This window comes from Sciurus carolinensis, chromosome 7 (assembly GCF_902686445.1).
Source record: "Sciurus carolinensis chromosome 7, mSciCar1.2, whole genome shotgun sequence".
NCBI classification, from domain to species: Eukaryota; Metazoa; Chordata; class Mammalia; order Rodentia; family Sciuridae; genus Sciurus; species Sciurus carolinensis.
The window spans coordinates 26,444,866-26,472,140 of record NC_062219.1 but is presented as its reverse complement, the minus strand read 5'-3'; the positions used below and the strand labels follow the sequence as shown (position 1 = coordinate 26,472,140).

At 39.0% G+C, this 27,275-nt stretch overlaps 1 protein-coding gene and 1 non-coding gene across 9 annotated transcripts in view; one reads left to right on the top strand and one right to left on the bottom strand.

The window, feature by feature from the left end:
- Ect2l (epithelial cell transforming 2 like) overlaps window positions 1–27,275 on the top strand; it is a 97,254-nt gene that overhangs the window by 25,309 nt on the left and 44,670 nt on the right. For all 8 annotated transcript variants that reach the window (XR_007109371.1, XM_047557314.1, XM_047557316.1 and 5 more), the window contains exon 4: window positions 26,449–26,611. Coding sequence is in view for 7 of the 8 variants with exons in the window: in XM_047557314.1 (XP_047413270.1) it covers window positions 26,449–26,611 (163 nt within the window). In the remaining variant the exon portion in view is untranslated. The remainder of the gene's footprint in view (window positions 1–26,448; window positions 26,612–27,275) is intronic.
- LOC124989876 (U6 spliceosomal RNA) lies at window positions 15,857–15,963 on the bottom strand. Its single transcript, XR_007109685.1, has one exon. It is a non-coding gene; the product is annotated as a U6 spliceosomal RNA (small nuclear RNA).

Here is a 27,275-nt window from a genome sequence, read left to right as displayed (position 1 = left end):
CCTGTCCCGCTTCAGGCTGGCCTAGATCCTTAGATTAAAGTAGTGTTGCCAGGTTCTCGCCCCTCCCCCTCCTCACTGGTCCGCTTCCCGGTGAGCATGGCCTAAAACTAAAATGGTAAGTGCAAGACCCTCACCAAGGAAATTATAAATTTGTATGAAGGCGTAGCAACAATAGTGACAATAACAACAAACAAATTCGAGTAGCTGGATAGATATTCCATGTTTAAGGTGTCACTCCTTTCCAAATTAACCTTGCCAGATCCACAGGTAAGCTTTTCTCATGCACTGGCAAACTTGACTCTAAAGCTAATCTGGAAAAGAAGACGGGCAACGATGGCTAAGAGGAATTTAAATAGAAAGAAAAATGGGTAAGAGAGTTTCACTACTAGTCACTAAAAAGCATTTTCATCCATTTACGAAACACCCCCAAGTGTGGAGGAGGGTGAGACTGAGATCAGTAAGGGCTCAGAAGGGCACAGGAATAGAGACTGAATGGGTCTTTCAGACAGAATTCATCATGATCATTACATCCCTCGGTGGTGTCTGTTTAGGACATATCGACATTAATTCTGCCCACGAAATAAAGGGGTGGCTGTTAGGAAGCTGCTGAACTTTTGTTCAATCTTTTTTTGTTTTGTTTTGCAATGGGGATTGAAGTCAGAAATGCTTTACCACTGTCTTACACTCCCAATTCTTTTTATTTTTTATTTTGAGACAGGGTCTCACTAAGTTGCTGAGGGTCTTGCTGAGTTGCTCAGGGGGGCTTTGAACTTGAGCTACTCCTGCCTCTGTCTCTTGACTGCTCACTAGGAATGCAGGTGTGTGCAGTAATGCCTGACAATCTTCTTCAGATTTAAAAGGGACAGGCAGAAGGAACATGTTGCCTACCACTCTGCTAGCTTGTGGTCTCTGTTGTGTAGACTCAGCAGTTAGTCATTTAAAAACCATCTCAGGGGACAAGACGGAAGACCAAAGCCAGGGATGGCAAAGTGAAAATATGGAAAATTCTGGGCCTGATAACATCATTGATCCTTGAATACACTAACACTGGAGCTGGCCTGATTTTCCTTATTATTTAAGGAAAGCATAAGGAAGATAACTGGCTTAAAAATGATTCAACATCGTCCATTTATCTAGTAGTCAATTCTCTGGACATCTCAACTCTCCAGAAGGTAGCTGAAAACAAGGAAGGAGAAGCCAACCGTGTTAGCAGCTGGGTGGGTGTGACAGAGCCCTTCAGACCTGCACGCGTGATCTAAGGAGTCACTCCAAATGGGGTTCATAAAGTGAACTGAAACGGAATTACTGGTACTCCGAAAAGCACCACACAAATATTCAGTGCTTTGTAACTGATGTCAGCTGATGCTGATCAGCAACAGCATCTGTTCTGCTGCCTCTTCCTTCTAAAAATGGGAAGTCAAGTTCATTCACTGACATTGAAAAGGTGTGGCCCATCAGAGTCACTTGGAGTTGGTAAAACACAGATCGCAAGCTTTGATGTATTTTGGTTCAACACATCCGGAATGGGCTGAGGACAGTGTTTGGACTGAGTTCCTCTGGTGATTTGGTGTATAGCCAAGGTAAAGCACAGACACAGTGACCTGAAGTCCCCAAGGTTTCCCACCTCTTGGTTCTATTCCTCCTTGGAGGCAGGAACTCTGACCACTAGCACTATCCCACCCCTTCCATCCTCAATGGAATGAAACCATATTATTTGTTCAGGTTCAGAAGGTGCCTTTTTTATGTCACCTGTGGTGATACTTAGTGGTTATAGAATGTGCTTCACTGACCTCGGCTCTAAACATGATACAAATAATGAAGGAAACATTCTACTCTCATGTAATTGAAAAATTCAGCCATAGGTTGGGCTGCAGTTAAAGCTTGTTCCAGCAGTTCAATAATAAAACCAATGGGGAAAAAAATAAAACCAATGACTTCTCTCTCTCTCTTTCTCTCTCTCTCTCTCTCTGCTCTCCCTTCAGTAACCATGAATTCATTCTTACTTTCCTTCAGTTGTGTCCAAGAAAGAAAAAAAAAGGGGGGGGGGTCTCTTTGTTTGGTTTAGGTCTGTGCTGGCTTCTGAGCACTTGCTGTGGCCAGGAAATTGACCGACATGAATTGCCTTAGCCTAGATCATGTGCGTTTTACAGCTAGGGATCACTACTGAATAGAGATTGAGGTTATTTCACCTAAAGAAGTGTAAGCAACTGAGGGGTGGTAACACGTCCCAAGTTTGGGGGCTGGAATTGTGGCTCAGTGGTACAGTGCTTGCTGGGCATGTGTGAGGCCCTGGGTTTGATACTCAGTACCACATATAAATAAATAAAATCAAACAAAAGATCCATTGACAACTAAAAAAATATATATTAAAAGAAAACTTACAAGGTTTCTTTATTTAGTACTCAACAAATATTGACCACGTGCCTGCTATGGCCTGAATCCAGTTCTGGGTGCGCAGGATTCAACAGTGAACAGAACATAAAAATTCCTGCCCACTGTAATTTTTATTCCAATAGAATAAAGCCTGGCCTAAAATAGAGAAAGAGGGATGTCCTTGCTTCTTACAGGATATTTGACAATACAAAGGAGCCCCGCAGTAATTATTTCCATCCCACGTCTCAGATGTTAGAGCTGTGTGGCAGGCTCAATACCGGTCCCTCAGATGTCCCTGTCCTATGGCAAAGGGTTTGGCAGGTGTTTTGCAATGGGGAGATTATCTCGGATTATCTGGATGGATCCAATAAAACCAGAGTGGTCCTTACAAGAGTGATGGCGGAGGAGTTGGTGCACAGGAGGTGATGTGCTGACGGATGCAGTGGGAGACAGGCGGAGATGCTTTGCTGCTGGGTTGAACATGGAGGAAGGGGCCGTGAGCCGAGGCAGGCGTGCAACCACTAGGGCAGGAAAATGCAAGGGGCCAGTCAGCAGCAGCCTAGTGACCCTGACGCAAGACTTCTAACCGCCAGCACTATGAGAACATGCACTTACGTTGCTTTAAGCTACTAAACTCGTGGTATTGGTGCAAAGGCAACAGGAAACCAATACAAGGACAGTGATTTTCTTTTTCTATTTTTTTCAACTTTTATTATTTAAAAAAATATTTTTCATTCTATTTTACATCCATTTATTTAGTCCCGGCCAGGCTACACACGCGGTACCAGCTGCTGGGGACAGAGCAGTGTATGAGATAGCGGTGCAGTCTGACATTAAGTGGTGAAGAAGTAAAATAAATACATAAAAAGCCAAGAACCCAAAAATGATACCTAGGTCACACTACAGTGCAAGCCTAAGGGATTTCAGCAGGAGTTAAATGCTTTTTACCAGCCACAGGACTTGGACCCACCTACCACGCTGGGTCCAGATATGATTTCTTCATCCTCAGCACCTCATTGCCTCACACGTGGGAATTAAAAAAATGAGTCTGCATGTATGCGTTCTCCTGATTTCCCCGATCCTAGGCAGGCCCAGCTAGCTTGGTAGCAAATAAATAGCTGCCATTGTGCAAAGTCACAAAGGAAACGTAACCAGGGTCTTGCTAAGTGCAGAGCATCAGGGAAGGCTGGAGTCCAAAGCATGCCTAAGAGTTAGACAAAGACTTGGAGGATAAATTGTCCACCTGATGAAGAAAATATGTGGGAAAGCATCAGGTATTCTTTATCTAGTCATTCCTGAGAATCCAGCCCAGGGCCTTTGCACATACCAGGCAAGTGCTCTAGCACTGAGCTACACCCCATCATAGTGTAGTCAGATTAAAAAAATTTGTTTTGGTACCAGGGATTGAACCCAGGGGCACTTAACCACTGAACCACACTCCCAGCCCTTTATGTATTTTATTTACAGACAAGGTCTCACTGTGTGCTTAGCCTCAACATTTTTGTTGAGGCTGGCTTGAAACTTGAGATCCTCCCGCCTCAGCCTCCTAAACCACTGGGATTATAGGTATGTGCCTCCATACTCTGCAGCTTAGTCAATTTTTAATACCAGTCTTTTTTAGACATATTAGAAAATGTGGATAAGCATATAGAGGAAAATACCAATAGTCCACCAAGAGTTGTTCTAACTTCTTATGTGCCATATAACTATATATGGATCAGATTATATAAAGTGTTTACCATCTTTTCTAAAAATACTGTTCTCGAGCTGCTGTAATCCCAGCAGCTCAGATGGCTGAGGCAGGAGGATCGCAAGTTCAAAGCCAGCTTCTGCAAAAGCAAGACACTGAGCAACTCAGTGAGACCCTGTCTCTAAATAAAAATACAAAATAGGGCTGGGGATGTGGCTTAGTGGTTGAGTGCCCCTGAGTTCAATCCCCAATACCTAAAAAATAAAAATAAAATTAAAAGCTGCTCAATCATACCCCATTATTACTTTACAAAACCACCCAGCTTTGCTGTCTCATGCTCTGACTACAGGGTTCTTCAAGTCCTTTCTCTCCTAACCTAGTCATTATTCAGTGTAACATAGGCACCCAGGTGGAAAAGGTCCCTCATACCCTGTGCCTGCACTAGATCTTCTCATTAGATGAATCTTTACTCCCCGTTTCTTAGCCATGGACTCCCATAACCAGTGTGTTATGCCCACGACTGCTGCTGGATGCTGTCCCTCCTCTCCAGCTTGCCACCTCAAGCCTTCCCACCCTGACTGCTGTTTGGCTCACTGGTTCTCCCTGTCTGTTGGCTCCCGTATCCTCCCTGTCCATCAGCCCTTCCCTCGAGGCTCCTGGATGACCCCACTTAGCTGCAGCCCTCTCACTAATCCACATCCCAGTTCCCTCGACCTTGCTCACGCCTTCCTTGCATCATATTCAGTTTTCAGTCTTCCATCAACCTGACTTTCTCATTTCTCCCCCTTGCACACCATGCCCAGGGAGTTACCAGATAAGCCCCCAGCAGGGTAAGTTGTTCATTATATTAAATTGTTTTTTTCTTTAACTTTATTTTGGAAATTTACCAGCTTAAGCAAAACTATGCAAATAATGTGAAAAATCCCCAGATAATCAACACCTGTTTTTAAAGTTTGTTCTTTTTAGATATACACGACAGTGGAGTATATCTTGACATATCATACATACATGGAGTATAACTTGCCATTCTTGCGGTTGTACGGGATATGCAGTTACATTGGTCATGTATTCATATGTGAACATAGGAAAGTTGTGTTTGATTCATTCTACTGTCTTTCCTATTCCCATCCCCCTCCCTTCCCTTCATTCCCCTTTGTCTAATCCAATGAATTTCTATTCTTCCTCCCCTGACCCTTGTTGTGTGTTAGCATCTGCATATCAGAGGGAACATTTGACCTTTGGTTTTTTGGGACTGGTTTATTTCACTTAGCATGATAGTCTCCAGTTCCATCCATTTATTGGCAAAAGTCACAAAGTCATTCTTTTTTATGGCTGAGTAATATTCCATTGTGTATATATGCCACATTTTCTTTATCTATTCATCTGTTGAAGGGCACCTAGGTTGGTTCCATAGTTTGGCTATTGTGAATTGAGCTGCTATGAACATTGATGTGGCTGCATCACTATAGTATAGTATCAGTATAGTATGTTTATAAACCAAGGAGTGGGATAATCAGATCAAATGGTGGTTCCATTCCAAATTTTCTGAGGAATCTCCATACTTCTTTCCATAGTGATTGCACCAATTTGCAGTCCCACCAGAAATATATGAGTGTACATTTCTTCAACACCCATTTTTAACAGTGATCAAGTCATGGTTCTTACTATTTCAAGTTTCCCAAAGTTACAACTGTTAGATACCATGAATAATTTTATATCAAATTCCAGATATGTTGGTTCACGCATTCATATTCCAGCATATGTATTTTTAAAAATAATTGTTTTTAAAATTTTTCATCATAATTCCAGTATTATATTAACCTTATTAACCTAATCATTCTTTTGTGTGTGTGTGTGTGGTACTGGTGATTGAAGTCAGGGGTGCTATACACTGAACTACATCCCCATCCTTCTTGTGTTTTGAGGCAGGGTCTGACTAATTTGCAAAGGCTGACCTTGAACTAGAGATCCTCCTTCCTCGAACTCCCGAGTTGCTACAATTATAGGCATGCACCGCTGGGCTTGGATAACCTAATAAAATTAATAAAAAGTCCTTAATATTCCCAAATATCTAGTCAGTATTCAAATTTCCTCAATGGTGTCAAAATTCTTACTTTAAAAATGATTTGTTTAAATCAGGACTCAAGCTACTTGCTTTGCAATCGATTGCTCTGACTCCTAGATTTCTTTTAACGTATAGGTTTCCTAGAGTTTCCCTCAGACTTCACTTTGCTGACTCTACCCTTCTGGGTTCTGTTTTGTCAAATTCGGTAGTTTCGGCCTGATCAGATTCAGGTTTGATTTTCCGATAAGAACACCTGATCGGTGGAGTTAATTTCCTCCTTCCTCAGCTTGGTTTCCTGGTGTTTCTTGTTGGGACATCAGCTGCTGTTCTTTGTATAGGTCCCTTATTTCATTAGAAGTTGCAAAATGTTGACCTGCTGGTATGTCTTTCTTTTGTGTTTGCTGTTGGAGTAGAAGCATCCTGACATTACAGGCTTGCTTTCTCTTGAGGAATATGGCAAAGGCAGATGCTGGTATTATTTACCAATCCTCTAAACAATAATTTGATTTTCTGTCATCCTCCAAAATTGATGATTGAGTTCTTTGGAATATTATGAACTTAAGTATTTTTATTATGAATTTAGGTATTTTGATATGACTTAATCCAATTTGGTTCTTTATCTTATTGTCATTCAAATGGCTCTATCCTTGGCTCTGGAGCCTCTTCAAGAAAACGTGTATTTTCGATCCATCTTGGCAAATTATTATTTTTTCTTTCTGCTGTGACAAGAAGTTCCAGGCTCATCTTCTCCTTCCCTTGCCCCAGACTTAGGATCGACATTTCTTCAAGGAGCCCTGGTGTGTTTTGGTGGGAAGTGGTATTTAGAGTGAGGTACTGTGAGTGACTACCTAACTTATCTAGGTTGTACATACTTTCTAGGAATTTTCAGCAGACAGAACTAGAAAGTACCTCTAAAAAAGTTCAGATTTGTATTAATTATTCAAATTCAAGTTGACAGAGTCTTTACTTAAGACTTTTCACATTGTATCTGTATCTGCTTTCTCTCACATAGGAAATTTTGGTTCCCTGGGACACCAATATAATTACCCATTTTTCTTTGTCCCATAATAAAACATGCACAACACCCCCGGAATAACAAAATCATCACTGTCCACACAATACAGTTATTGAAACCTGTTAAACCTTTTTTTTTTTCCCCCTAGTTCTTTTCATCATTAAGGTATATCACATTTAGGGATGTACAAATTTTTCTGTTTAAAAATTGAAGTAATTCCTATCTGTGGCTATACAACTCAATTGATACACAATTACATCAGATTAATTTTGCTTTTGAATCTTAGAGATTGTGTTTATTTTTTAATTTTTAAAAACTTGTTCTAATTGGTTAGAGATTGCATTTATCAAATATAATTTTGTTTGCCACTTATATAAAAGACATGGGTCAAGAAGTCAAATCTAGAAAACAAGATATCATCAGGAAAATTTAGCTTCTACCCCCTCTACTCTGTTTCTTCCCTGCAAGTTTTTCTCAAACAGGGGTCAGCGAACTCTATAAAGGATCATATATTACAGGTTGATTATCACTTATGTGAAAATTCAAACCCCCAAATTCTCCAAAGTTTAAAGTTTTTGAGCACCTGCAAAGTGGAAAATTGGAATTTTACATAAAGCTATGACACTTTGTTTTATGCACAAAATCGTTTAAAATATTGTATGAGCTTAGCTTCAGGGTATGTATATGGGATATGTATGAAATACAAGTGTGTTTTATGTTTAAAGTCCAATCCCATACCATGGACCGTTATGTTTATGCAACCATTCTCAAATCAGAAAAGCAAAATTTCAAGACACTTTTGTTCCTGAACATTTCAGATAAAGGATATTCAAACCTATAAATATCTTAACCTCTGTGAGCCAAATCATCTCGGTTGCAACTGCTCAGCTCTACTGATACCGTGAAACAGCCAGAGACTGTGTCAATGAGTGGGTGTGGTTGAGCTCCAAGGAAATTTTGCAAAAACTGGAGTCAGAAAAACATGGATATAGTGCACAGGTCATAATCCTGCTCAAGAGTCACCTGTACTGACTGTCCCTTGGTGGTGGTTCCAACTCACTGCTCACCCATGGTAAACTGGTTTGCACCTTCCAGTCCATATAGCTGAACCCAAAAGAGGTTTTTTTTTTTCATATATATAATTTCTTACCTTTGTCAATCTCTCTGCAGTACTGAGTAGTACCAAGTACTCGCTCTTTGAAGTACTGTCTTGCTGTGGATTCCCTGATGTAACACTCATCTGGCTTTCTTCCCACTTCTTGGTCCTCTCTTGTGTTCTTTGCACAGAATGTTCTTAATGTTCTTTAGTCATTAAATGTGGGCATTCCTCCAGTCTGTTTTAACTTCGCATCTCTTCGTAGGCCACTTAATCCAGACCTATGGTTTCTAAACCAGTAACCAGATAATTTATTTCTGGGTTGGACATGCCCTTTGAACTTCTAATCATATTATCCAACTGCAGATTTGTCTGATATAAACTTTTTGGTGTCTTGAAGATATCTCAGAACCAACCTTTTTAGGGATATATAATTATTGCAGGTAAATCTTGACCATTTTCTTTATTTTAATAAGTGATACCACCAGCCACCCAGGTTCAAGACTCAGAAACCTGATAGTCACTTATCAAGTTACCCCCAATCTCCCTCAAATTCATTCAGGCCACCATTGTGTAGCTACAGACAGAGCCTTCTAACTGACCTTCCTGTTACTCTGGTCCCCTTTGTCCTGCCGAGGAGTTAGCATTGTCCTCTACCAATGCACTGAGACCACATCATCAGGTCCCTGTTTAATATTTTTAATTGTAAATGTTGTTCACCTTAACATGGCACCCAGACCTCGCAGGATGCCATGTCACCCTTCAGCGTTACCTCTGACCTCTTCTCCACGGTGCTCAGAGCTTCAGTCATATTTGCCTTTCTCCAGCTTCTCAGTAGGGCCAGGTCGCCTGAGCCCTTGAACCTTCCTTCTGCACAGAAAGCTCTTCTACCTCCACTGCCCTCTTCTTCAAGTTGCCTGTAACACACTCACTCCTGCAGGGAAGCCGTCCTGCACCTCACGGGCCAGCCAGTTTTCTCAATTAAATATGGTCATAGCACTGTGTCCACACACACACACACACACACACACACACACACAGACACACACATACGCACACACACACAGTCATAAGATTTGCTACAGGTGTAACTTCATATTTCTTTGTTAAATTTTTAGTTATGGATGCTGTCTTCCCAGGCAGACTGTAGACTCCATAAAGGCAGGAATTGCATCATTTTCTTTTCATCTTTTTCCATCTCATCATTATAACTCCAGAATATAAAAAGAGATACAATCAATATTGGTTTAATGAATTGATCAATGAACCAAACCAAGGTGAATATGCATATAACACTTAAGCTCTTAAACCATTTTGGATCACATACTCCTTTGAAAAGAAGTATTCAAACTACTTTAAAAAATATCAATTTGCTCCCCAGAAAAACACACATGCACACATATGCCAAATTTGCCCGAAATTTTGGGACACTCATATGCTCCATGAAACTCACATACTGACAACAGTACATGTGCTATTCAGCTTTTTGTTACTGTAACAAATACCTGAGATGATCAGCTTAAAAAGAGAAAAGGTTTATTTTTTAATTTTTAAAAAATATTTTTATTAGTTGACGAAGGTTTTTTTTTTTTTAAATTTGTATGCAGTGCTGAGAATTGAACCCAGTGCCTCATGCATACTAAGCAAGTTCTCTACCACTGAGTCACAATTCCAGCCCCGGGAAAAGGTTTATTTTGGTTCACAGTTTTGAAGGTTTCAGGCCATGGTCAGTTGGCTTGTTGCTTTTGAGCCTGTGGAGATGCAGCAAGTCCTGGAGGGAGTACCTGACAGAGGAAACTTCTTACTTCACGATGGCCAGGGAGCAAAGAGACAGAGGAAGGGACTGGATGGCCACTATTTTCTTTGAAGGAAATTCCCCAGTGACCTAACTTCCTCCTCTAGGCTCTGCCTCCTAAAGTTTCCAGCCCCTCCCAATAGCACCACACTGGAGACAAAGCCTTTAACACTTGGGTCTTTTGAGAACAATTCAGATCCAACTAATCAGTGCATGATACCAAGTTAAATGTTTTTAATTTTCATCATCGTTTTTAATGACTTTATAGTATTCCACAGTCCAGATCTTGCTTAAGAGTCTTGTTTCCTCTTCTGTTTCAAGAGTATTATTCCCAACTCATCTATTTCATTTTCTCTTTATTTCAAGCACTGTTTTCTTTACTTCTAAAGTATCTGTTCTTTCTTCTCCAAATGAACATTTAAAAATCTACTTCTGTTATTACCCTGATTTCTATTTGAATATTTTAAAAATCATTTTATTACAGTCTCATTTGGATTCTTCTATTCCTTTCAGTTCTCAAGGTGACAGATTTGCACTTGTCTGATTTGCTGCCCTTCCTTCATGGTATTTTAGTGGAGGTGATTTTCCCAGGGGGAGGATCTGCCTGTGTCATAGGAGTGTTAGAGCTGTTGCTCATTTCATCTCCTCTCCTGGAACCCGAGTTTCTCATTTTTCTTATCAGCTATGTTGTTATGGTAGGTTGTGGTATCGAACTTGCAAACTTTTATTTGGACCTTGTGTCCATGAGGGGTGCAGACCTGTTCTTAGAAGGTCCCCCCAGACCTTCTTTTCTTCTTGCTCCCAAAGAAAAAGGATGACTTTTGCTTCTTCCCTCTGAGGTCTGGAAGATTCTGAAGGAAAGTTCAAGGGCTCAACTCTCTTGTGAGTATCTCCATTTCAATTCCCACTCCCTGTTTTAACTTCTGTTTCTTTCTTATTTCTATAAATTGCAGATTTATGTTTCCATTTTGAAAATATTATCATTGTGCTTTAAAGTATTATTGTTATAATCCCCAGAACTTCTGAGTATTTGAAATTAGTGCATAGATTCTCTTTTTGGCTCGGTCTTCTGGGAAGATTTATTAGGTTTTGTAAATATACAGTAACTTAGACACGTAGCTTGTTTCTCCCTGGTTTTTTCTCTGTAAACAACACATAGAGGAACATCTTTTAGCTAAATGCTTAGACATTCCTTTAATCATTGTTTGGGGATAAACTCCTACATGATGAGTCGTTGGATCCACAGGCACATTTGTATGACGGTTGATGCTTGTGACACTGCCGACTCATCTTCCTGTTCCGTGCAACTCTGGGGTCACTCAGATCCTGATGGTTCTCGTTTTGCATGCTCCAGGGCCCCTGGGCCATCTCCTGGGACCCCCTGAGGCCTGCAGCAGGGATTGCAACAGATGCGAACTGCACTCTGGACGTGTTATACAGTGACTGTAAGAAGCCACTAGATAAGATTAAGAGGGGCTACCCAGGCAACTAGAAAACAGGGACCTCTGCCAAAGCCACTCGCCCTCCCCGGCCACCTCTCCACGATGCTCTCTGCACATTTTCTTCACAATTCTGGCCGCTCCTTTCCACTTTTTATCAGAAATTTAAGAGCAGAGAATTAAATTCGAGCCGCTCTGTTATTTTCGAAAGTACACATTGTACATTCAGTCGTACACTGGAAAGGCCTGGTCATGAATTATTTAAAGGAAGCTATCCTTGTCACAGAAATGAGCAAAGCACATTTTGTTCATTTTCTTCTCACATATTGTTATTTCTCTTCATGGATTTCTTACTTTGCAACATTAACTAAAATGTGATAAGCCACAATGTCATTACTGCAAACTACCCTGGTCCTGCTGCTCCTGCACTGAGTTTTTAAAAAATGTAACTGAAGCATTTTCTTTTCCTCTTGCTTAAGATTCATTATACTTGATGTGTTCTTGTAGCAGTGCAAACTAGGAACAAATATAAAACATGTGTAATTGAAGTTTACTTTATAATAACCCATATTCAATTCTTCTCTGTTGCCCTGCTGGGATGGTACAGTAGATTCTGTGAGGTGGTGGTAGGGAATGATCGTGTGTGTGTGTGTGTGTGTGTGTGTGTGTGCGCGCGCGCGCGCACGTTGGGGATTGAACTCAAGGCCTCACGCATGCTAGGCAAGTGCTCTACCACTAAGCAATACTGACAGCCTGGAAATGGGAATTATAAAGATACTGAGATCCTTCTCTGAAAAAGCGTCTGGGAACTTTTCTGTTTTGAACCTTATTTTTTTTTACTGATCTGTTTTATAATTCCAAAGAAAATGAGAGTAAATTTTGTCTCAAAGTCTAAAAAAATATAAAAGTGATTCTGAAACCTACCAGATCATGAGGAGTTGGAAGAGTTATGCTTTGGAGATGAACTGTTCTTGGTGGTCTCACAATCTTGTTCAGTTGGAGTGTTACTCTCTAAGGAGATTGCACAGGTATGCATGTGATTCATGATCAGGACCGAGATGATCCCCAAGTGATACTTCTCTTTGTGAATACCATGTCCTGTCAGCGCATGCACAACCCCACCCTTGACCCTCCTGCTCACACACACACACACACATACACACACTCTTTCCTAAGACTGACATGTCAAAAGTTTTTTTGTTTTTTTTTTTTTAAGTCACTGTTTTGTCTCAAAATGTAACTAGGCTATAAGGACAGGAATCAGAAAAGAATGGTGACTTCAAACAATGGCAGAGGAGTAGGCACATATAAGATATACCAGCAATATCATGGAACTGGAGCAGACAGTTTTTTTTTGAAAAAAATCATATTTTGCATAATTTATAATGTACAAAAAATGTTGCAAGAAAAGTACAAATAACTTCTGTACCCTTTCCACCTGTATTCCTCCATTTGATTTAATAGTTTATAGTTGAACAGTTAACATTTTAAGCTTTTTGCCTTATTGCCCTTCATCATTTGAAAGGAAGTTGCAAACATGGTACTTGTTAACCCTAAGTGTGTCCATGTGCGTTTCCTAACAAACAAGGGAAGTCGAAGTACTCGCACAGTACTGTTACAGTGCTGCCGTCCAACCCAGGCACCTGCGCCAAATGTTCCCTATGGCTCCAACAATTCCTTCATTAGCATCCTTTCCTTTTTGGTCCAGAATGCAGTCCAGGGTCACCTATTGCACTCAGTGTCCCTGTCTCTAGATCCTTGTTCAATGTGGAGTCACTGTTAAGGTTTTCCTCATCTTTTCTTATTTGACAGTTTTGAGGAGGACAAACTAGTTGTTAAATGACCCTTGCTTTTCACTCAACACTTTCCAGGTTGATTGTACCCTATCACTGACCCATGCATAGCAGGCTTGTGTTTCTTTCTTATTTCTGTAACTTGCAGATTTACAACTGCAATCCAATCAGGAGAAATGATTGGCATCTCAGAATGGAGCCAGCCTGGATATCAAAGCTAGGATTAAATGAATCACATAATATAGTGCATTAACTTAGTTCCAGTAGGGAAGGAAATTTAGTCTTGTATCAGAGATTGTCATTTAAAAGGGAAAAGAAATAGATTTCTTCCAACAGGACTCATCTAAAATAAAATTTGCAAGAAAATCCGAGTGAAATGCTTTGCTTTGAATTTCAACTCTGTTAAAAATCTTTGAGTTCCAATTTTAAGTTGAGAATGTAAAACCATTTCTATGCTCTCGTTCCCTTGAAAAATCACCCTCAAACAATAAAGAAAAAGAAACACAAATACACTCTACCTTGGATGAAACTAGGAGATGTCTGTAACAAATCACAAATGTGCAAGCAGAGATTGAATGGAGAAATGGTGAACAACAGACTAATAGGAGTCACGTCAAGCTTAACATGCACAGAGAGCGGATGAACCAGAAGCCCGTTCACTGCACAAACTCCTGAAAGAAATTGGGGGTTGGGGGCTAAAACTGGGGAGATGATTTGAAAGTCTGCAGAAGGACCAGGTAGACTCCCAGTCCTCACCTCTATCTGTACATTAAGATGCCTATCTCTCCATTCCCCTGTAAATTAATCAGAGCATATAGGATTCTCTCCATTCTATAATTTTGCATAACAAAAATCTGAGACATGAATTTTCCAATACTGGTTTCTTCCTAGTGAATGGTGGCAAGGATTTAACGACTTTTTTCCTATCATACATTTATTCAATAAATATTTATTAATTGCCTGCTCCTTGCCAAGAACCATCCTCTGCTATGTAAAAGGGTTACAGTCAAACACATGGTTCCTCGTGATGCATGTACAGAATAGAGTTTATTGGGAAAATCATTAAGAACAGAGAAACACCAGAGCACTCAATCTCTTCAACCTGCATCATCTCATGGCTTAGGCAATGTGGAGATAGGCTGCATGAACCAGGAGTCTAGGGGAGAGAGAGATTGCACCCATCATCAGACACACACACACACACACACACACACACACACACACACACTCATGTCTTCTCTGTTAAAGCAGGAATCTTGGAACTAGGCAGTTGTTCTTCTACTGAGTTAAACCAGATCTCCTGACAAGATGCTCTGCTAAGCTTATGAAAAGGGGCCATCTGGGTGTGTCCCTGTCAGTTCAACCCCTGGAAGCTTCATTTAATGCGCTTCTCTGCATTAACTGGCACTTGATTGGAGCAGGTTCTATGTTTCTGTTCTCAAGTGGGGGTGTCAATAAAATCTCATACAGCTGGGTCTAGTGGGGAAAGACATTTCCAATACTGAGAGAGTTATGGAAGGTGTCTGGGGTGGGGATTAATCTGTGTCTACACTAGGAATGGAGTCTGTGAACCCTCCTCAATCTCACCTACTTCTGCCTCCTTGCCCATCATGCAAGACCTATCACCTCCCCTCCAAGATGGACTGGGTGCCCTTTCCCTGATTAATGAGTCCCCAGAAACTCAGGACCTACCATGTTCTAAGAGTGACCTCTAAGGAGAGATGAGGGTGACCATAGAAGCACCCACAGCAGAGTCAGTTTCTAAATTCATGTCAATCAGAACAATACCAATGTCTATCGTTGAGGTCAAACCAAGCATGAAAAAGGAAAAAAGGAATTTGCTCTTCCTTTTCCTGAGTCCTATTCAAGAAAAGAGGGAGAAGGATACTCTCCCTCTGCAAATCCTCTGCATTACCCATGGATTCCTGGACACGGAAATAACTCAACCCTGGGAAAAGGAGGCCACAGCTATGTGCAACTTATAATAGCTGAAGACACATGGAAGAGCGGGACTTACGGAGGTCTTCATCCAAGTCTGGCATAGTTTATAAGTTGTACAGGTTTTGTGGATAACAACAGGTTTTGCACAAATTTAAAAAAAAAATCTTGCTAAGCAGTCTAATCCCTTAGCATAGTTCTACTACTATAATTACAATTCTTTTGAGCATAAATCAGGCAGACTTAAGCAAAGTTATTCTTCATCTATTTTTAAAATTTGTTTTTAATTTGTTCTTTTCAGTTATACATGACAATAGAGTGTATTTTAACATATTATACCTACATGGAGTATAACTTCCCATTCTTGTGGTTGTATGTGATGTGGAGTTACCCTGGTCATGTATTCATATATGGACACAGGCAAGTTATGTCTGATTCATTCTATTGTCTTTCCCATTCCCATCCCCTCTCCTTTCCCTTCATTCCCTTTTGTCTAATCCAGTGAATGGCAATTCTCCCTACTGCCCCTTATTGTGTGTTAGCATCCACATATCAGAGAAAACATTCAGCATTTGTTTTTTTGAATTGGCTTATTTCACTGTTCATGATAGTCTCCAGTTCCATCCATTTACCAGCAAATATCATAATTTCAAAAAATATGAAATGCTTCACGAATTTGTGCATCATCCTTGCGCAGGGGCCATGCTAATCTTCTTCATATCATTCTAATTTTTGTATTTGTACTGCCAAAGTGAACACTCTTCAACTATTTTTATACATTTTAAAATTTTGTTCTAGGGCTGGCGAGATAGCTCAGCTGGTAGAATGCTTGCCTTGCAAGCACAAGGCCCTGAGTTCAATCCCCAGTACCGCAAAAAAAAAAAAAAAAAAAAAAAATTTGTTCTAATGGTTATACATGAGAGTCGCATTTTGACACATCATACATAAATGGAGTATAACTTCTCTTTCGTCGGTTTGTACATGATGTAGAGTTACACAGGTCATGTAATCATCCATGCCCATAGGGTAATAATGTCTGATTAATTCTACTATCGTTCCTACCCTCATGCGCTCTCCCTTCCCTTCACTCCCCTCTACTAGTCCAAAATACCTTTATTCTCCCCCTGCTTATTATAAATTAGCATCCAAATACCAGTGAAAACACTTGACTTTTGGTTCTTTGAGGTTGGCTTATTTCTCTTAGCATGATATTCTCCAGTTCCATCCATTTACCAGCAAATGCCATAATTTCATTTTTATTTAAGGCTGAGTAATTTCCCATTGTGTATATTTACAGCATTTTCTTTATCCATTCATCTGTTGAAGCATACCTAGGTTGGTTCCACAGTTTAGCTATTGTGAATGGAGCCGCTATAAACATTGATGTGGCTGTGTCATAGTGATGTGGCTGATTTTAAATCCTTTAGGTATAAACCTAAGAGTGGGATAACTGGGTCAAATGGTGGTTCTATTCTGAGTTTTCTGAGGAATCTCCATATCACTTTACAAAATGGTTGCACCAATTTGCAGTCCTACCAGCAATGTATGAGTGTACCTTTTTCCCCACATCCTCACCAACATTTATTGTTGCTTGTCTTCCTGATTATTGCCATTTTGACTGGAGCGAGATGGAATCTCAGTGTAGTTTTGATTTGCATTTCTCTGATTCCTAGAGATGTTGAACATTTTTCCATATATTTGTTGATGGATTATATTTCTTCTTCTGTGAAGTGTCTGTTCAATTCCTTTGCCCATTTATTGACTGGGTTATTTGTTTATTGGTGTTAAGTTTTTTTGAGTTCTTTATATATCCTGGAGATTAATGCTCTTTCTGGGTGCGTGTGGTAAAGACTTTTTCCCATTTTGTAGGCTCTATCTTCACATTATTGATTGTTTCCTTTGCTCTGAAGAAGCTTTTTAGTTTGATTTTATCCCATTTATTGATTCTTGATTTTACTTCTTGTGCTTTAAGAGTCTAGTTCCTAGGCTGACATGGTGGAGATTTAGGCCTACTTTTTCTTCTATTAGGCACAGGGTCTCTGTTCTAGTGCCTAAGTCCTTGATCCACTTTGAGTTTATTTTTGTGCAGGATGAGAGATAAGGGCTCAATTTCATTTTGCTACATATGGATTCCAGTTTTCCCAGTACCATTTGTTAAAGAGGCTATCTTTTCTTCAATGTATGTTTTTGGTGCCTAACGTATGTATGTATTTATGTGGGTTGGTCTCTGTGTCTTCTGTTCTATACCATTGGTCTACATGTCTGTTTTGGTGTCAATATCATGCCATTTTTATTACTATGGCTCTGTAGTATAGTTTAAATTCTGGTATTGTGATGCCTCCTGCCTCATTTTTCTTCCTAAGGATTGCTTTGGCTATTACAAATGAAATTCATGATTGATTTTTCTATTTCTATGAAGAATGTCATTGGAACCTTAATAGGAATTGCATTAAATCTGTATGACACTTTCGATAGTATGGCCTATTTTGACAATATTATTTCTGCCTACCCAAGAACATGGGAGATCTTTCACATCTTCTAAGGTCTTCTTCAATTTCTTTCTTTAGTGTTCTGTAGTTTTCATTGTAGAGGTCTTTCACTTCTTTTGTTAGATTTATTCCCAAATATTTTATTTTTTTTTAGGCTATTATGAATGGGGTATTTTTCTTAATTTCTCTTTCAGTGGATTCATCAGTGACATATAGGAATGCATTTGATTTATGGGTGTTAATTTTATGTCCTACTACTTTGCTGAATTCATTTATTAGTTCTAGAGTGTTTCTGGTAGAATGTTTTGGGTCTTCTAAATAGAGAATCATGTCATTGGCAAATAGGGATAGTTTGAGTTATTTTCCTATTTGTATCCCTTTAATTTCTTTCTCCTGTCTAATTGCTCTGGCTAGAGTTTCAAGAATGATGTTGAATAAAAGTGGTGAAAGAGGGCATCCTTGTCTTCTTCCAGTTCTTAGAGGGATGCTTTCAATTTTTCTACATTTAGAATTATGTTTGCCTTGGGTTTAGCGTATATAGCTTTTATAATGGTGAGGTATATTCCTACTATCCCTAGTTTTTCTCAAGTTTTGAACATGAAGAGGTACTGTATTTTGTCAAATGCTTTCTCTGCATCTATTAAGATGATCATGATTCTTATCTTTAAGTCTATTGATGTGACAAATTAGGTTTGTTGATTTCCATATGTTGAACTAATCTTGCATCCCTGGGATGAACCCCACTTGATCATGGCATACTATCTCTTTAATATGTTTTTGTATACAATTTGCCATAATTTTATTGAGAAATTTTGCATCTATGATCACCAGGGATATTGGTTGGAAGTTTTCTTTCCTTGATGTGTCTTTTTTTGGTTTTGGTATCAGAGAAACACTAGCCTCACAGAATGTGTTTGGAAGTGTTCCCTCCTTTTCTACTTCATAGTATAATTTGAGAAGTATTGGTGTTAATTCTTCTTTGAAGGTCTTGTAGAACATGTCTGAGCATCTGTCTGGTCCTGGACTTTTCTTAGTTGGTAGGCTTTTGATGGCATCTTCTATTTCATTGCTTGAGATTGATCTGTTCAAATTGTGTTGTCCTCCTGGTTCAGTTTGGATAGATCATATGTCTCTAAAACTTTGTCAGTGTCTTCATGATTTTCTATTTTATTGGAGTATAAATTTTCAAAATAGTTTCTAATTATCTTCTATATTTAAGTAGTGTTCATTGTGATACTTCTTTTTTCATCATGAACTTTAGTAATTTGAGTTTTCTCTCTATTAGCATGGCTAAGGATTTATCAGTTTTATTTATTTTTTCAAAGAACCAACTTTTTGTTTTGTCAATTTTTTGAATTGTTTCTTTTGTTACAATTTTGTTTATTTTAGCTCTGATTTTAATTATTTCCTGTCTTCTATTGTTTTTGGTGTTGCTTAGTTCTTCTTTTTCTAGGGCTTTGAGATGTAATATTAGGTCTTTTATTCATTGACTTTCAATTCTTCTAATGAATGAACTCAATGCTATGAACTTTCCTCTTAGCCCTGCCTTCACTGTGTCCCAGAGATTTTGATATGTTGTATCACTATTCTCATTTACCTGTATTTTTAAATTTCATCCCTGATTTCTTCTGTTATCCATTTGTCATTCAATAGCATACTATTTAGTCTCCAGGTATTGTAGTTTCTATTTTTTATTTTATCATTTATTTCTAATTTCATTCCATTATGATCTGATAGGATGCAGGGTATTATTTCCATTTTTTGTACTTGCTAAGAGTTGCTTTATGGCATAAGATATGGTCTATTTTAGAGAAGGATCTGTGTGCTGCTGAGAAGAAAGTATATTCACTCATTGATGGCTGAAATATTCTATATATGTCTGTTAAGTCTAAATTATTGATTTTATTATTTAGTTCTATAGGTTCTTTGTTTAGTTTTTGTTTGGAAGATCTATCTAGTAGTGAGAGAGGTGTGTTAAAGTCACCCAAAATTATTGCGTTGTGGTCTATTTGATTCTCAAGTTGAGAAGTGATTGTTTGATGTACACAGAGGCTCCATTGTTAGGGGCATAAATATTTATGAATGTTATGTCTTGTTGTTGTATAATTCCCTTAAGCAGTATGAAATGTCCTTCTTTGTCCCTTCTGATTAACTTTGCCTGGAAGTTCACTTTATCTGATATGAGGGTAGAAACTCCTGCTTGTTTATTCATGTGAGTGACATGTTTTTTCCCCACCCTTTAACTTTCAGTCTATGGATGTCTCTGCCTATGAGGTGAGTCTCTCAGACAGCATATTATTGAGTCTTGTTTCTTTAATCCAATTTGCCAATCTATGTATTTTGATTTGTGAGTTTATGCCATTAATGTTCAAAGTTATTGTTGAAATATGATTTTGTGTTCCTGGTCATTTTAGTTTATTTCTAGCTTTTAATTTGAATTAGTTTCTCCTCTGATTGACTATTTCTTTAGTGTAGTTTCTCCCTTCACTGGTTTTCCCTTTTTTTTTTTTTTAACATTTCATCTTCATGGAATATTTTGTTGAGAATATTCTGAAGTGTAGGTTTTCTAGTTATGAATTCTTATAATTTCTGCTTATCATGGAAGTTTTTTATTTCATCTTCACATCTGAAGCTTAATTTTCCTGGATATAGGGTTCTTTGTTGGCATTCATTTTCTTTCAGAGTTTGGTATATCTTATACCAGGACCTCCTAGCTTTGAGGGTCTGGATTGAGAAATCAGCTGGATCTGTATTGCTTTCCCCCTAAAGGTAATCTGATATTTTTCTCTCACAGTCTTTAAAATTCTATCCATATTGTGTATGCTAGGCATTTTCATTATAATGTGTCTTCATGTGGGTCTGTTGTAATTTTGCACATTTAGGGTCCTATAAGTCTCTTGTATTTGATTTTCCATTTCATTCTTTAGAGTTGGGAAATATTATGATATTATTTCATTGAAAAGATTGTGCGTTCCTTTGATTTGTATCTCCAAGCCTTCGTCTATCCCAATAAGTCTTAAATTTGGTCTTTTTATGTTATCCCATAATTCTTGGAAGTTATGTTCCATGGTTTCTTAACATCGTCTCTCCATGGTCAACTTTATTTTCAATATTATATATTTTGTCTTCATTGCCTGAGGTTCTGTCTTCCAAGTGGTCTAGTTTATTGGTGATACTTTCTATTAAATTTTTAATTTGGCTATTGTTCCCTTCATTTCAAGAACTTCTGTTTTGTTTTGTTTTTCAGACTCTATCTCTTTATTGAAATGATCTTTGTCACTTTCTTACATCATCCTTTACTTCACAGATCAGTTTAACGATGTACATTCTAGACTCCTTCTCTGACATTTCTCCTACTATGGTGTTGATGGATTCTGTTACTGTAGTATCTTGTTTTGCTTGGGATGATTTGTTCACTTGCTTTTGCCTGTTGTTTGTGTGTCTACCCATCCAATGATATGAATCTGAGGCAATGAATTTATAATGTCCCTTAAGGTTTCCAGTACCTCACTGTTTGGGGGAGACAAATAGTAATAACAACCAATGCAAACAATTTACAGAATTAAACCAAATAGTTCCTACTATGACATCTACAATGTTAATTATCACAATAAACAGAGATAATATGATCAGTTATTGTCTACAATAAAAACAGCAAGTTTTCAAAAGGGTTTACATTTTCAAATGGTGGACAGGGAGAGAACAGAAGCGATATAGGATGTGATGATTATGAGGGAGGAGGAGAGAAGATGGAAGTAAAATATTAAAGGGAGCATGAAAGAGAGAACAATAGAGTTTGACTGTAAGCAGAAGAAAAGAGAATCAAGGAAAATAGGAAAATCTATATAAATCAAAAATTTTTTAAATTAAAATTTAAAAAGAATACAAAACTAAAATATACTAATCAAACATCCTAGTTCACAAAAAACTAATCCATGTAAAATAACTGGCCTCAAAAATGCTAGAGATGAGAAGAAAAAGAAAATTAGGAAACTGTATAAATGTCCATGTACCATTAAAGTCACAAACTGAAAAAGAATAAAAAAGAAAAGAAAAAAAATCTTGATGAAAAGTTAAAGAATTCTTTCCACTGGAGCTCAAAATATTCTCAGCTTCCCTCAGCAGTTTCAGGTGGGGTCTTCTGAGTGTGATGCTCCACCCTCTGGTTGCTGGAGCCAGAGACATAATCCCATAGGCTGAGTTCCCGGAGGCGGGACTTAGGCTTCGGTGGGCTCCAGGCTCTGTGCTGAATGCTGATTGGTCTGAAGATTTTAAATCAGTGCACCTCCAGTGCCTAGTAGTTACTGGTCCACACAGGAAGACTTTACCCCTGGGGATCTCCCCTGGTTTCATTTGTGTTATGGGGGAACCAATTCTTAGTCCCCTATGTCACCTGCAGACCACACATTTCCTGGTCTTAGGTTCAGTCTCCAAACATTCTCTTCCATCCCGCCCTTCCGGATTCCTGGCTAGATGTGTCTCTCCCAGCTGGTCCTGCAAGAAGTTGGATTGGAGCGGGAAGGGTAGAGCGGGGTGGGTCTCCAGGCCCATTTGTCCCCTGTGTAAATCTATCTCCACATTTGATTTTCTCCTGGTCACTTAAGCACACTATATGTGGTGCAACGTGTATTTAATCGGCCTATATTTCAGCCCAAGCTCCGGTTTGCTAGGAATTGGCTTCCTTAGCTGCCTGCCCCTGCAGCTGCAAAATGGTTCCTTCCTTAGTCCTCCACACGCCTCCTGGAGAGACAGTGGCTTCTTTCCCCTTACACAGATATCTTGCAGTGCGTCCTTCAGGTTTATTGGGCAATATCCTTTGTCTCTAAAGCTTCCCCAAAATGCAGACTCCTTTAATTCCCTTATTCCTCTACTATGCTACCTCTCTGACTGGAGCTTCTGACCAAGCTGTGGCAGAGGCTGTGTTGCTGGGGATGTTTTCCTTATTTTATTATATACAACCTCCTGTGTCCCCAGCTGCTTTGAATATCCAGTTTTAGGTTCCAGTAATGTCTCCCCGACCCCCACTATTTTTGTTCACACACCTTGTGGAGAAGCTGTCTGCTGTCTTGGTCTCACACCATGGAGCAGCCAGGAGTGTGACCTCATCTGTTCCACCATCTTGGATCTCTCCTCTTCAACTATTTTTAAAGTGAGACATTTTCTTTAAGATATGGTTCTTTGTATGACTATGTAGAATTTCACCAACTGTTCTGTTCAGGTAGATCTTGGTCTCAGGACAAGGTACTACTTCAGGTTACCACTAATGGTCAGTGTTATGGGGCACAACTTAAGAACAGACCGATCACCACTGAGAAGTCCAAATTTGAGAGTCTTTATTAAGCCGGCCGACTGACTGTCTCACACAATGCCCCCAAAAATGGCTATTGGGAGAACAACCCCGACCACAGGGTTGTAGGGGTTCTTATACCAAAAATTACATTAATCATAAGTGTCTGTTGCTATGATTTGAAATTACACATTAACAACATTAGATCATTGACAGAGTGGGAAGTGGGTCAAAATGACCCTTACTACGTACAAACTAAAGAATGGTTACTAACATCCACACAATCACTGTTCACATGGTACATTGTTTAGGTGCAATAGGAATCAAAAGAGAGCAATTTTTCTTTACATAGGAATTATCATTCTGTATTGTTAAACATGTCACACTAAGTAACTGCTGATGGGCACAGAGGTGGGATGTTCCCATGGGAGAAGCTTATTTCCTACATAACATGGAGTCTCAGAGCAAAATGGAGTCTGTTTAGTCATTTCCCTTAGAGTCTGGCCTATAACATTCTCATGGAGCCAGATCTGTCAGCCCATCACAGTCAGACCAATGAGCACTGAGTACTGTGGGTGATCAGCAAAGTTTCACCATTATGCTGAATTGAGTCACCCGTTTGGATGGAGGACTATTTCATTAGTGAATTTTACTGTTTTCAGGGTTTGAGACTTGTAGGTGATCCAAGGCAGTTGTTTGGGTAAAGTAGTGGTTTAGACTATCTGCTTGGTGTTCAGCACCTGTTTACAATAGTAACTAATGTCTTATTTGTTTTTAATTAGAGATGCCATTTTCATCTCACATGAGTCTTGCTCAGGCTTAAACCACACTATGGGAATTTAAGCCAGAGCTGAGGCTTGTTCAGTCATGACTTCTCTTCCAATGAGTTAATCTGTGTTTATTAGAGTCCAGTAACACTGGTCAGCATAGCCACTTAGCAGTAGGAGAAAATTTTATAGTCCCAAAGGCCTGAGGTAAAGAGTTCTGGTGGGTTCTTTGCAAGTTTCCAGGTAGATTTTTGGGGTGGGAGAGGGTACCGGGGATGGAACTCAGGGACACTCAACCACTAAGCCACATCCCCAGCCCTATTTTGTATTTTATTCAGAAACAGTGTCTCACTGAGTTGCTTAGCAACTCACTTTGCTGAGGCTGGCTTTGAACTTGAGATCCTCCTGCCTTAGCCTCTCAAACTGCTGGAATTACAGGCGTGCACCACCATGCCCTGCTCCAAGTAGCTTTGAAACCCATCAAAGATGTCTGTAATTCCACTGAGTTTGGAGGAGATAAGAGGTCTAGAAAAAACCCCGATTTACTGCTTTCTGAGTTGCTTCCAAACCTTTTGCCCTAGCAATTGTTATTCAAACATGACAACTTATCTAGTGGCTTGGGACTGTAGAAGACTGGTTACCAATATGGACAATCAGGAATTAAGAATCTATTTTCTTTTCTTTCTGTAGTTGGTGGCAGCAGGACTGTGCGGCTGTGCTTCTTTTATGGGCTGTGGAATGCCTCCTTTGTCTAGGACATATACAGCCCTCAAGATGGTCACTGATGGGGTTTTGGATTTTCCACTCATTTACAACCCATTTGTACTTAGATGGCAGACAATGCAATGCAAGATGCAGACTTGATATATTTCATTATGAAAAGATGTCACATGAAAGAATTATTGTTGAATGTTCTAAGCATGATGATGGTATTGTAGCATTTGCACCATTTCTAAATAACCTATGGTCAAAGAAGAAATCACAAGGGAAATTAGAAAATATTTCAAACTGAATGACGATGAAAATTCAACATATCCAAAGGTGTTTGGTGCAGATAAAGCACAGCTTAGAGGGAAACTTATCATTTTAGATGACTATATCAAAAAAGAATGAAAGGGCTTAAAATTACTGATCTAAATTTCCTACTGAAGTAGAAAAAAATAGAAAATTATGCTTGAAATAAATAGAAGGAAAGAAATGAGAAAAAGTGAACATCAATAAAATAGACAATGGACAAATAGGGAAAATTAATAAAAACAAAAGCTAGTTTTTTTAAAAAGTAATACAACTTATAAACTTTTAGCAAAAGTAACTTTGAAAAGAGAACACAAATTATCAATTCCAGGAATGAGAAAGGAGATTTACTATAGATCCTGTAGATGTTAAAAATAAAAAATTATCAGCAACTTAGTCCTTTTGCCAATTTCTTATTTGTCTCTCGTAGTTGTTTTGTAGATTCTATGTATATGGCGCATAGATTGAGACAGTTTTACTTTTGTTTCCTCTTGTCTTATTGAGCTGGTTGGGGCCGTCAGCAGAGCCACCCTGAAGCACACAGAGTGGACATTCTTGCTTTGCTCCTGATGTTGGTTGCAGGTGTGATGCAGCCACAGGTTTTGATTCTAATTGTGTTGAGAAGTCATTGTAGGGTTTTCCTTGAATGAATGACATTACCCAATATACATTTTTTAAAAATTTTATTATTTATTTATTTAAATTTTTACAGACTGCATTTTGATTCATTGTACACAAATGGGGTACATCACTTGGTTTCTCTGGTTGTGCATGATGTAGATTCATACCATTCATGTAATCATACATGTAATGATGTAATGATGTCTAATTCCACCATCTTTCATACCCTCACCCTTTCACACTACGTACCAATATACATTTTTAAAGAAGCTCTTGAACTGCTATGTGGAGAATGGGCTCCAGGAAGACTAGAGTGGACATATGGAAAATAATCCAGAGGCTGTTGCCATAGTGAGGAGAGAGGTACAGGTGCCTTGGACCATAGTTTTAGCAGTAATGAGGGAGAGAGGCAGTTGGATTGGGAGCTTTACTTTGGACATAGAGCTAATAGTACTTCCTGGATGATGGTAAGGGAAAAGAGGGAAAATCAGGTTTATGGTTTAAACAAGTATGTTTATTTCAGACTTTTTTGTTCCTGTGAACTTTAGATATTTTTGTCACCCTTCTTTCTCTTTAAAATCGATAACTGAAAGTGGACACAGTATTCTGGTAAATCTAATCTTATACTATTATTTATTTATTTATTGTGGTGCCGGGGACCAAGCCCAGGGCTTTGTACATGCCAGGCAAGCGCTCTTCCACTGAACTACACAACTATCCTCTGACAAAAACTTAATTTTTGCCCAGTGCGGTGGCACACATCTGTAATCCCAGCAGCTCAGGAGGCTGAGACAGGAAGATCATGAGTTCAAAGCCAGCTGCTGCAATGGCAAGGTGCTAAGCAACTCAGTGAGACTCTGTCTCTAAATAAAAAAACAAAACAGGACTGGGGTGTGGCTCAGTGGTCAAGTGCCCCTTAGTTCAATCCCCAGTACAAAAAAAAAAAAAAAACCTTAATTTTTATAGGGAGAACAGGGAGAAAGAATAATGACCAGTATTTGTACTATATTTTTAGCCAATTTTAGATGTTAGAGTCTGAACTAAATTTCTGTATCTTTCTTTTTAGGTTTGTCCAAGACTGGTTTTCAGAAAGGATGCAAGTGGCCAGAGTGGACTTCTCTACAGTGTTACCACGCTCCATTTCTCTGTATATCTTCTCCTTTCTGAACCCAAAAGACTTGTGTGCAGCGGCTCAAGTCAGCTGGCCCTGGAAGTTTTTAACTGAACAGGTTCACTTTGTGTCACTTCCTAGTAACAGGACTCAAATGCAGCTGTGATATGTAATGAGGCAATCAGGGCAGCTGTCTTCCCGAGCTGAGGGTGTCTGAAGCACAATTGAGTCACCCCGAAAGAAAATAACAAGGATAAGTGAAATGCAGCAATTGGTTTTGCAACTACATACATGATTCCAGTACTTCATGTAATTTAAAACAATCTTGAAATATTCAATACGATTATAGAGAAAACTTCTAATCATGGTTATAGGAGTTCATTATGCTCCATGGAAAAGCAATTTAACCTTTGGTTTTTATTCGATGTTATTTTAGCCATGATAACTCAATTCTAGAAAATTGCCACACAACTATATCTTCAGTGGATTCCTCTTTGGTTGATATCTGCTGAAGAATATAAATCTAGATCCTCTAATAGTTAAAAGCAGTTCACAGCAGCTGCTTAAAACCAACATCTTCTGCTATAAATTCTGACTCTGGTCTTTTCGTGTCTTCCTTTTCTGTGAAAAGGTTTAATACAATGTAATGGCAGACATACTTAAGATGCAAGTCAATAATTTAATTTCTTTAGATTATACAAAATGTCCAGGGTGGGCTCATGTCAAGACCCTTATCTGAGAGACTAGCTGGCCTGAGACTAGCTGGATGGAGGGGGCCACAG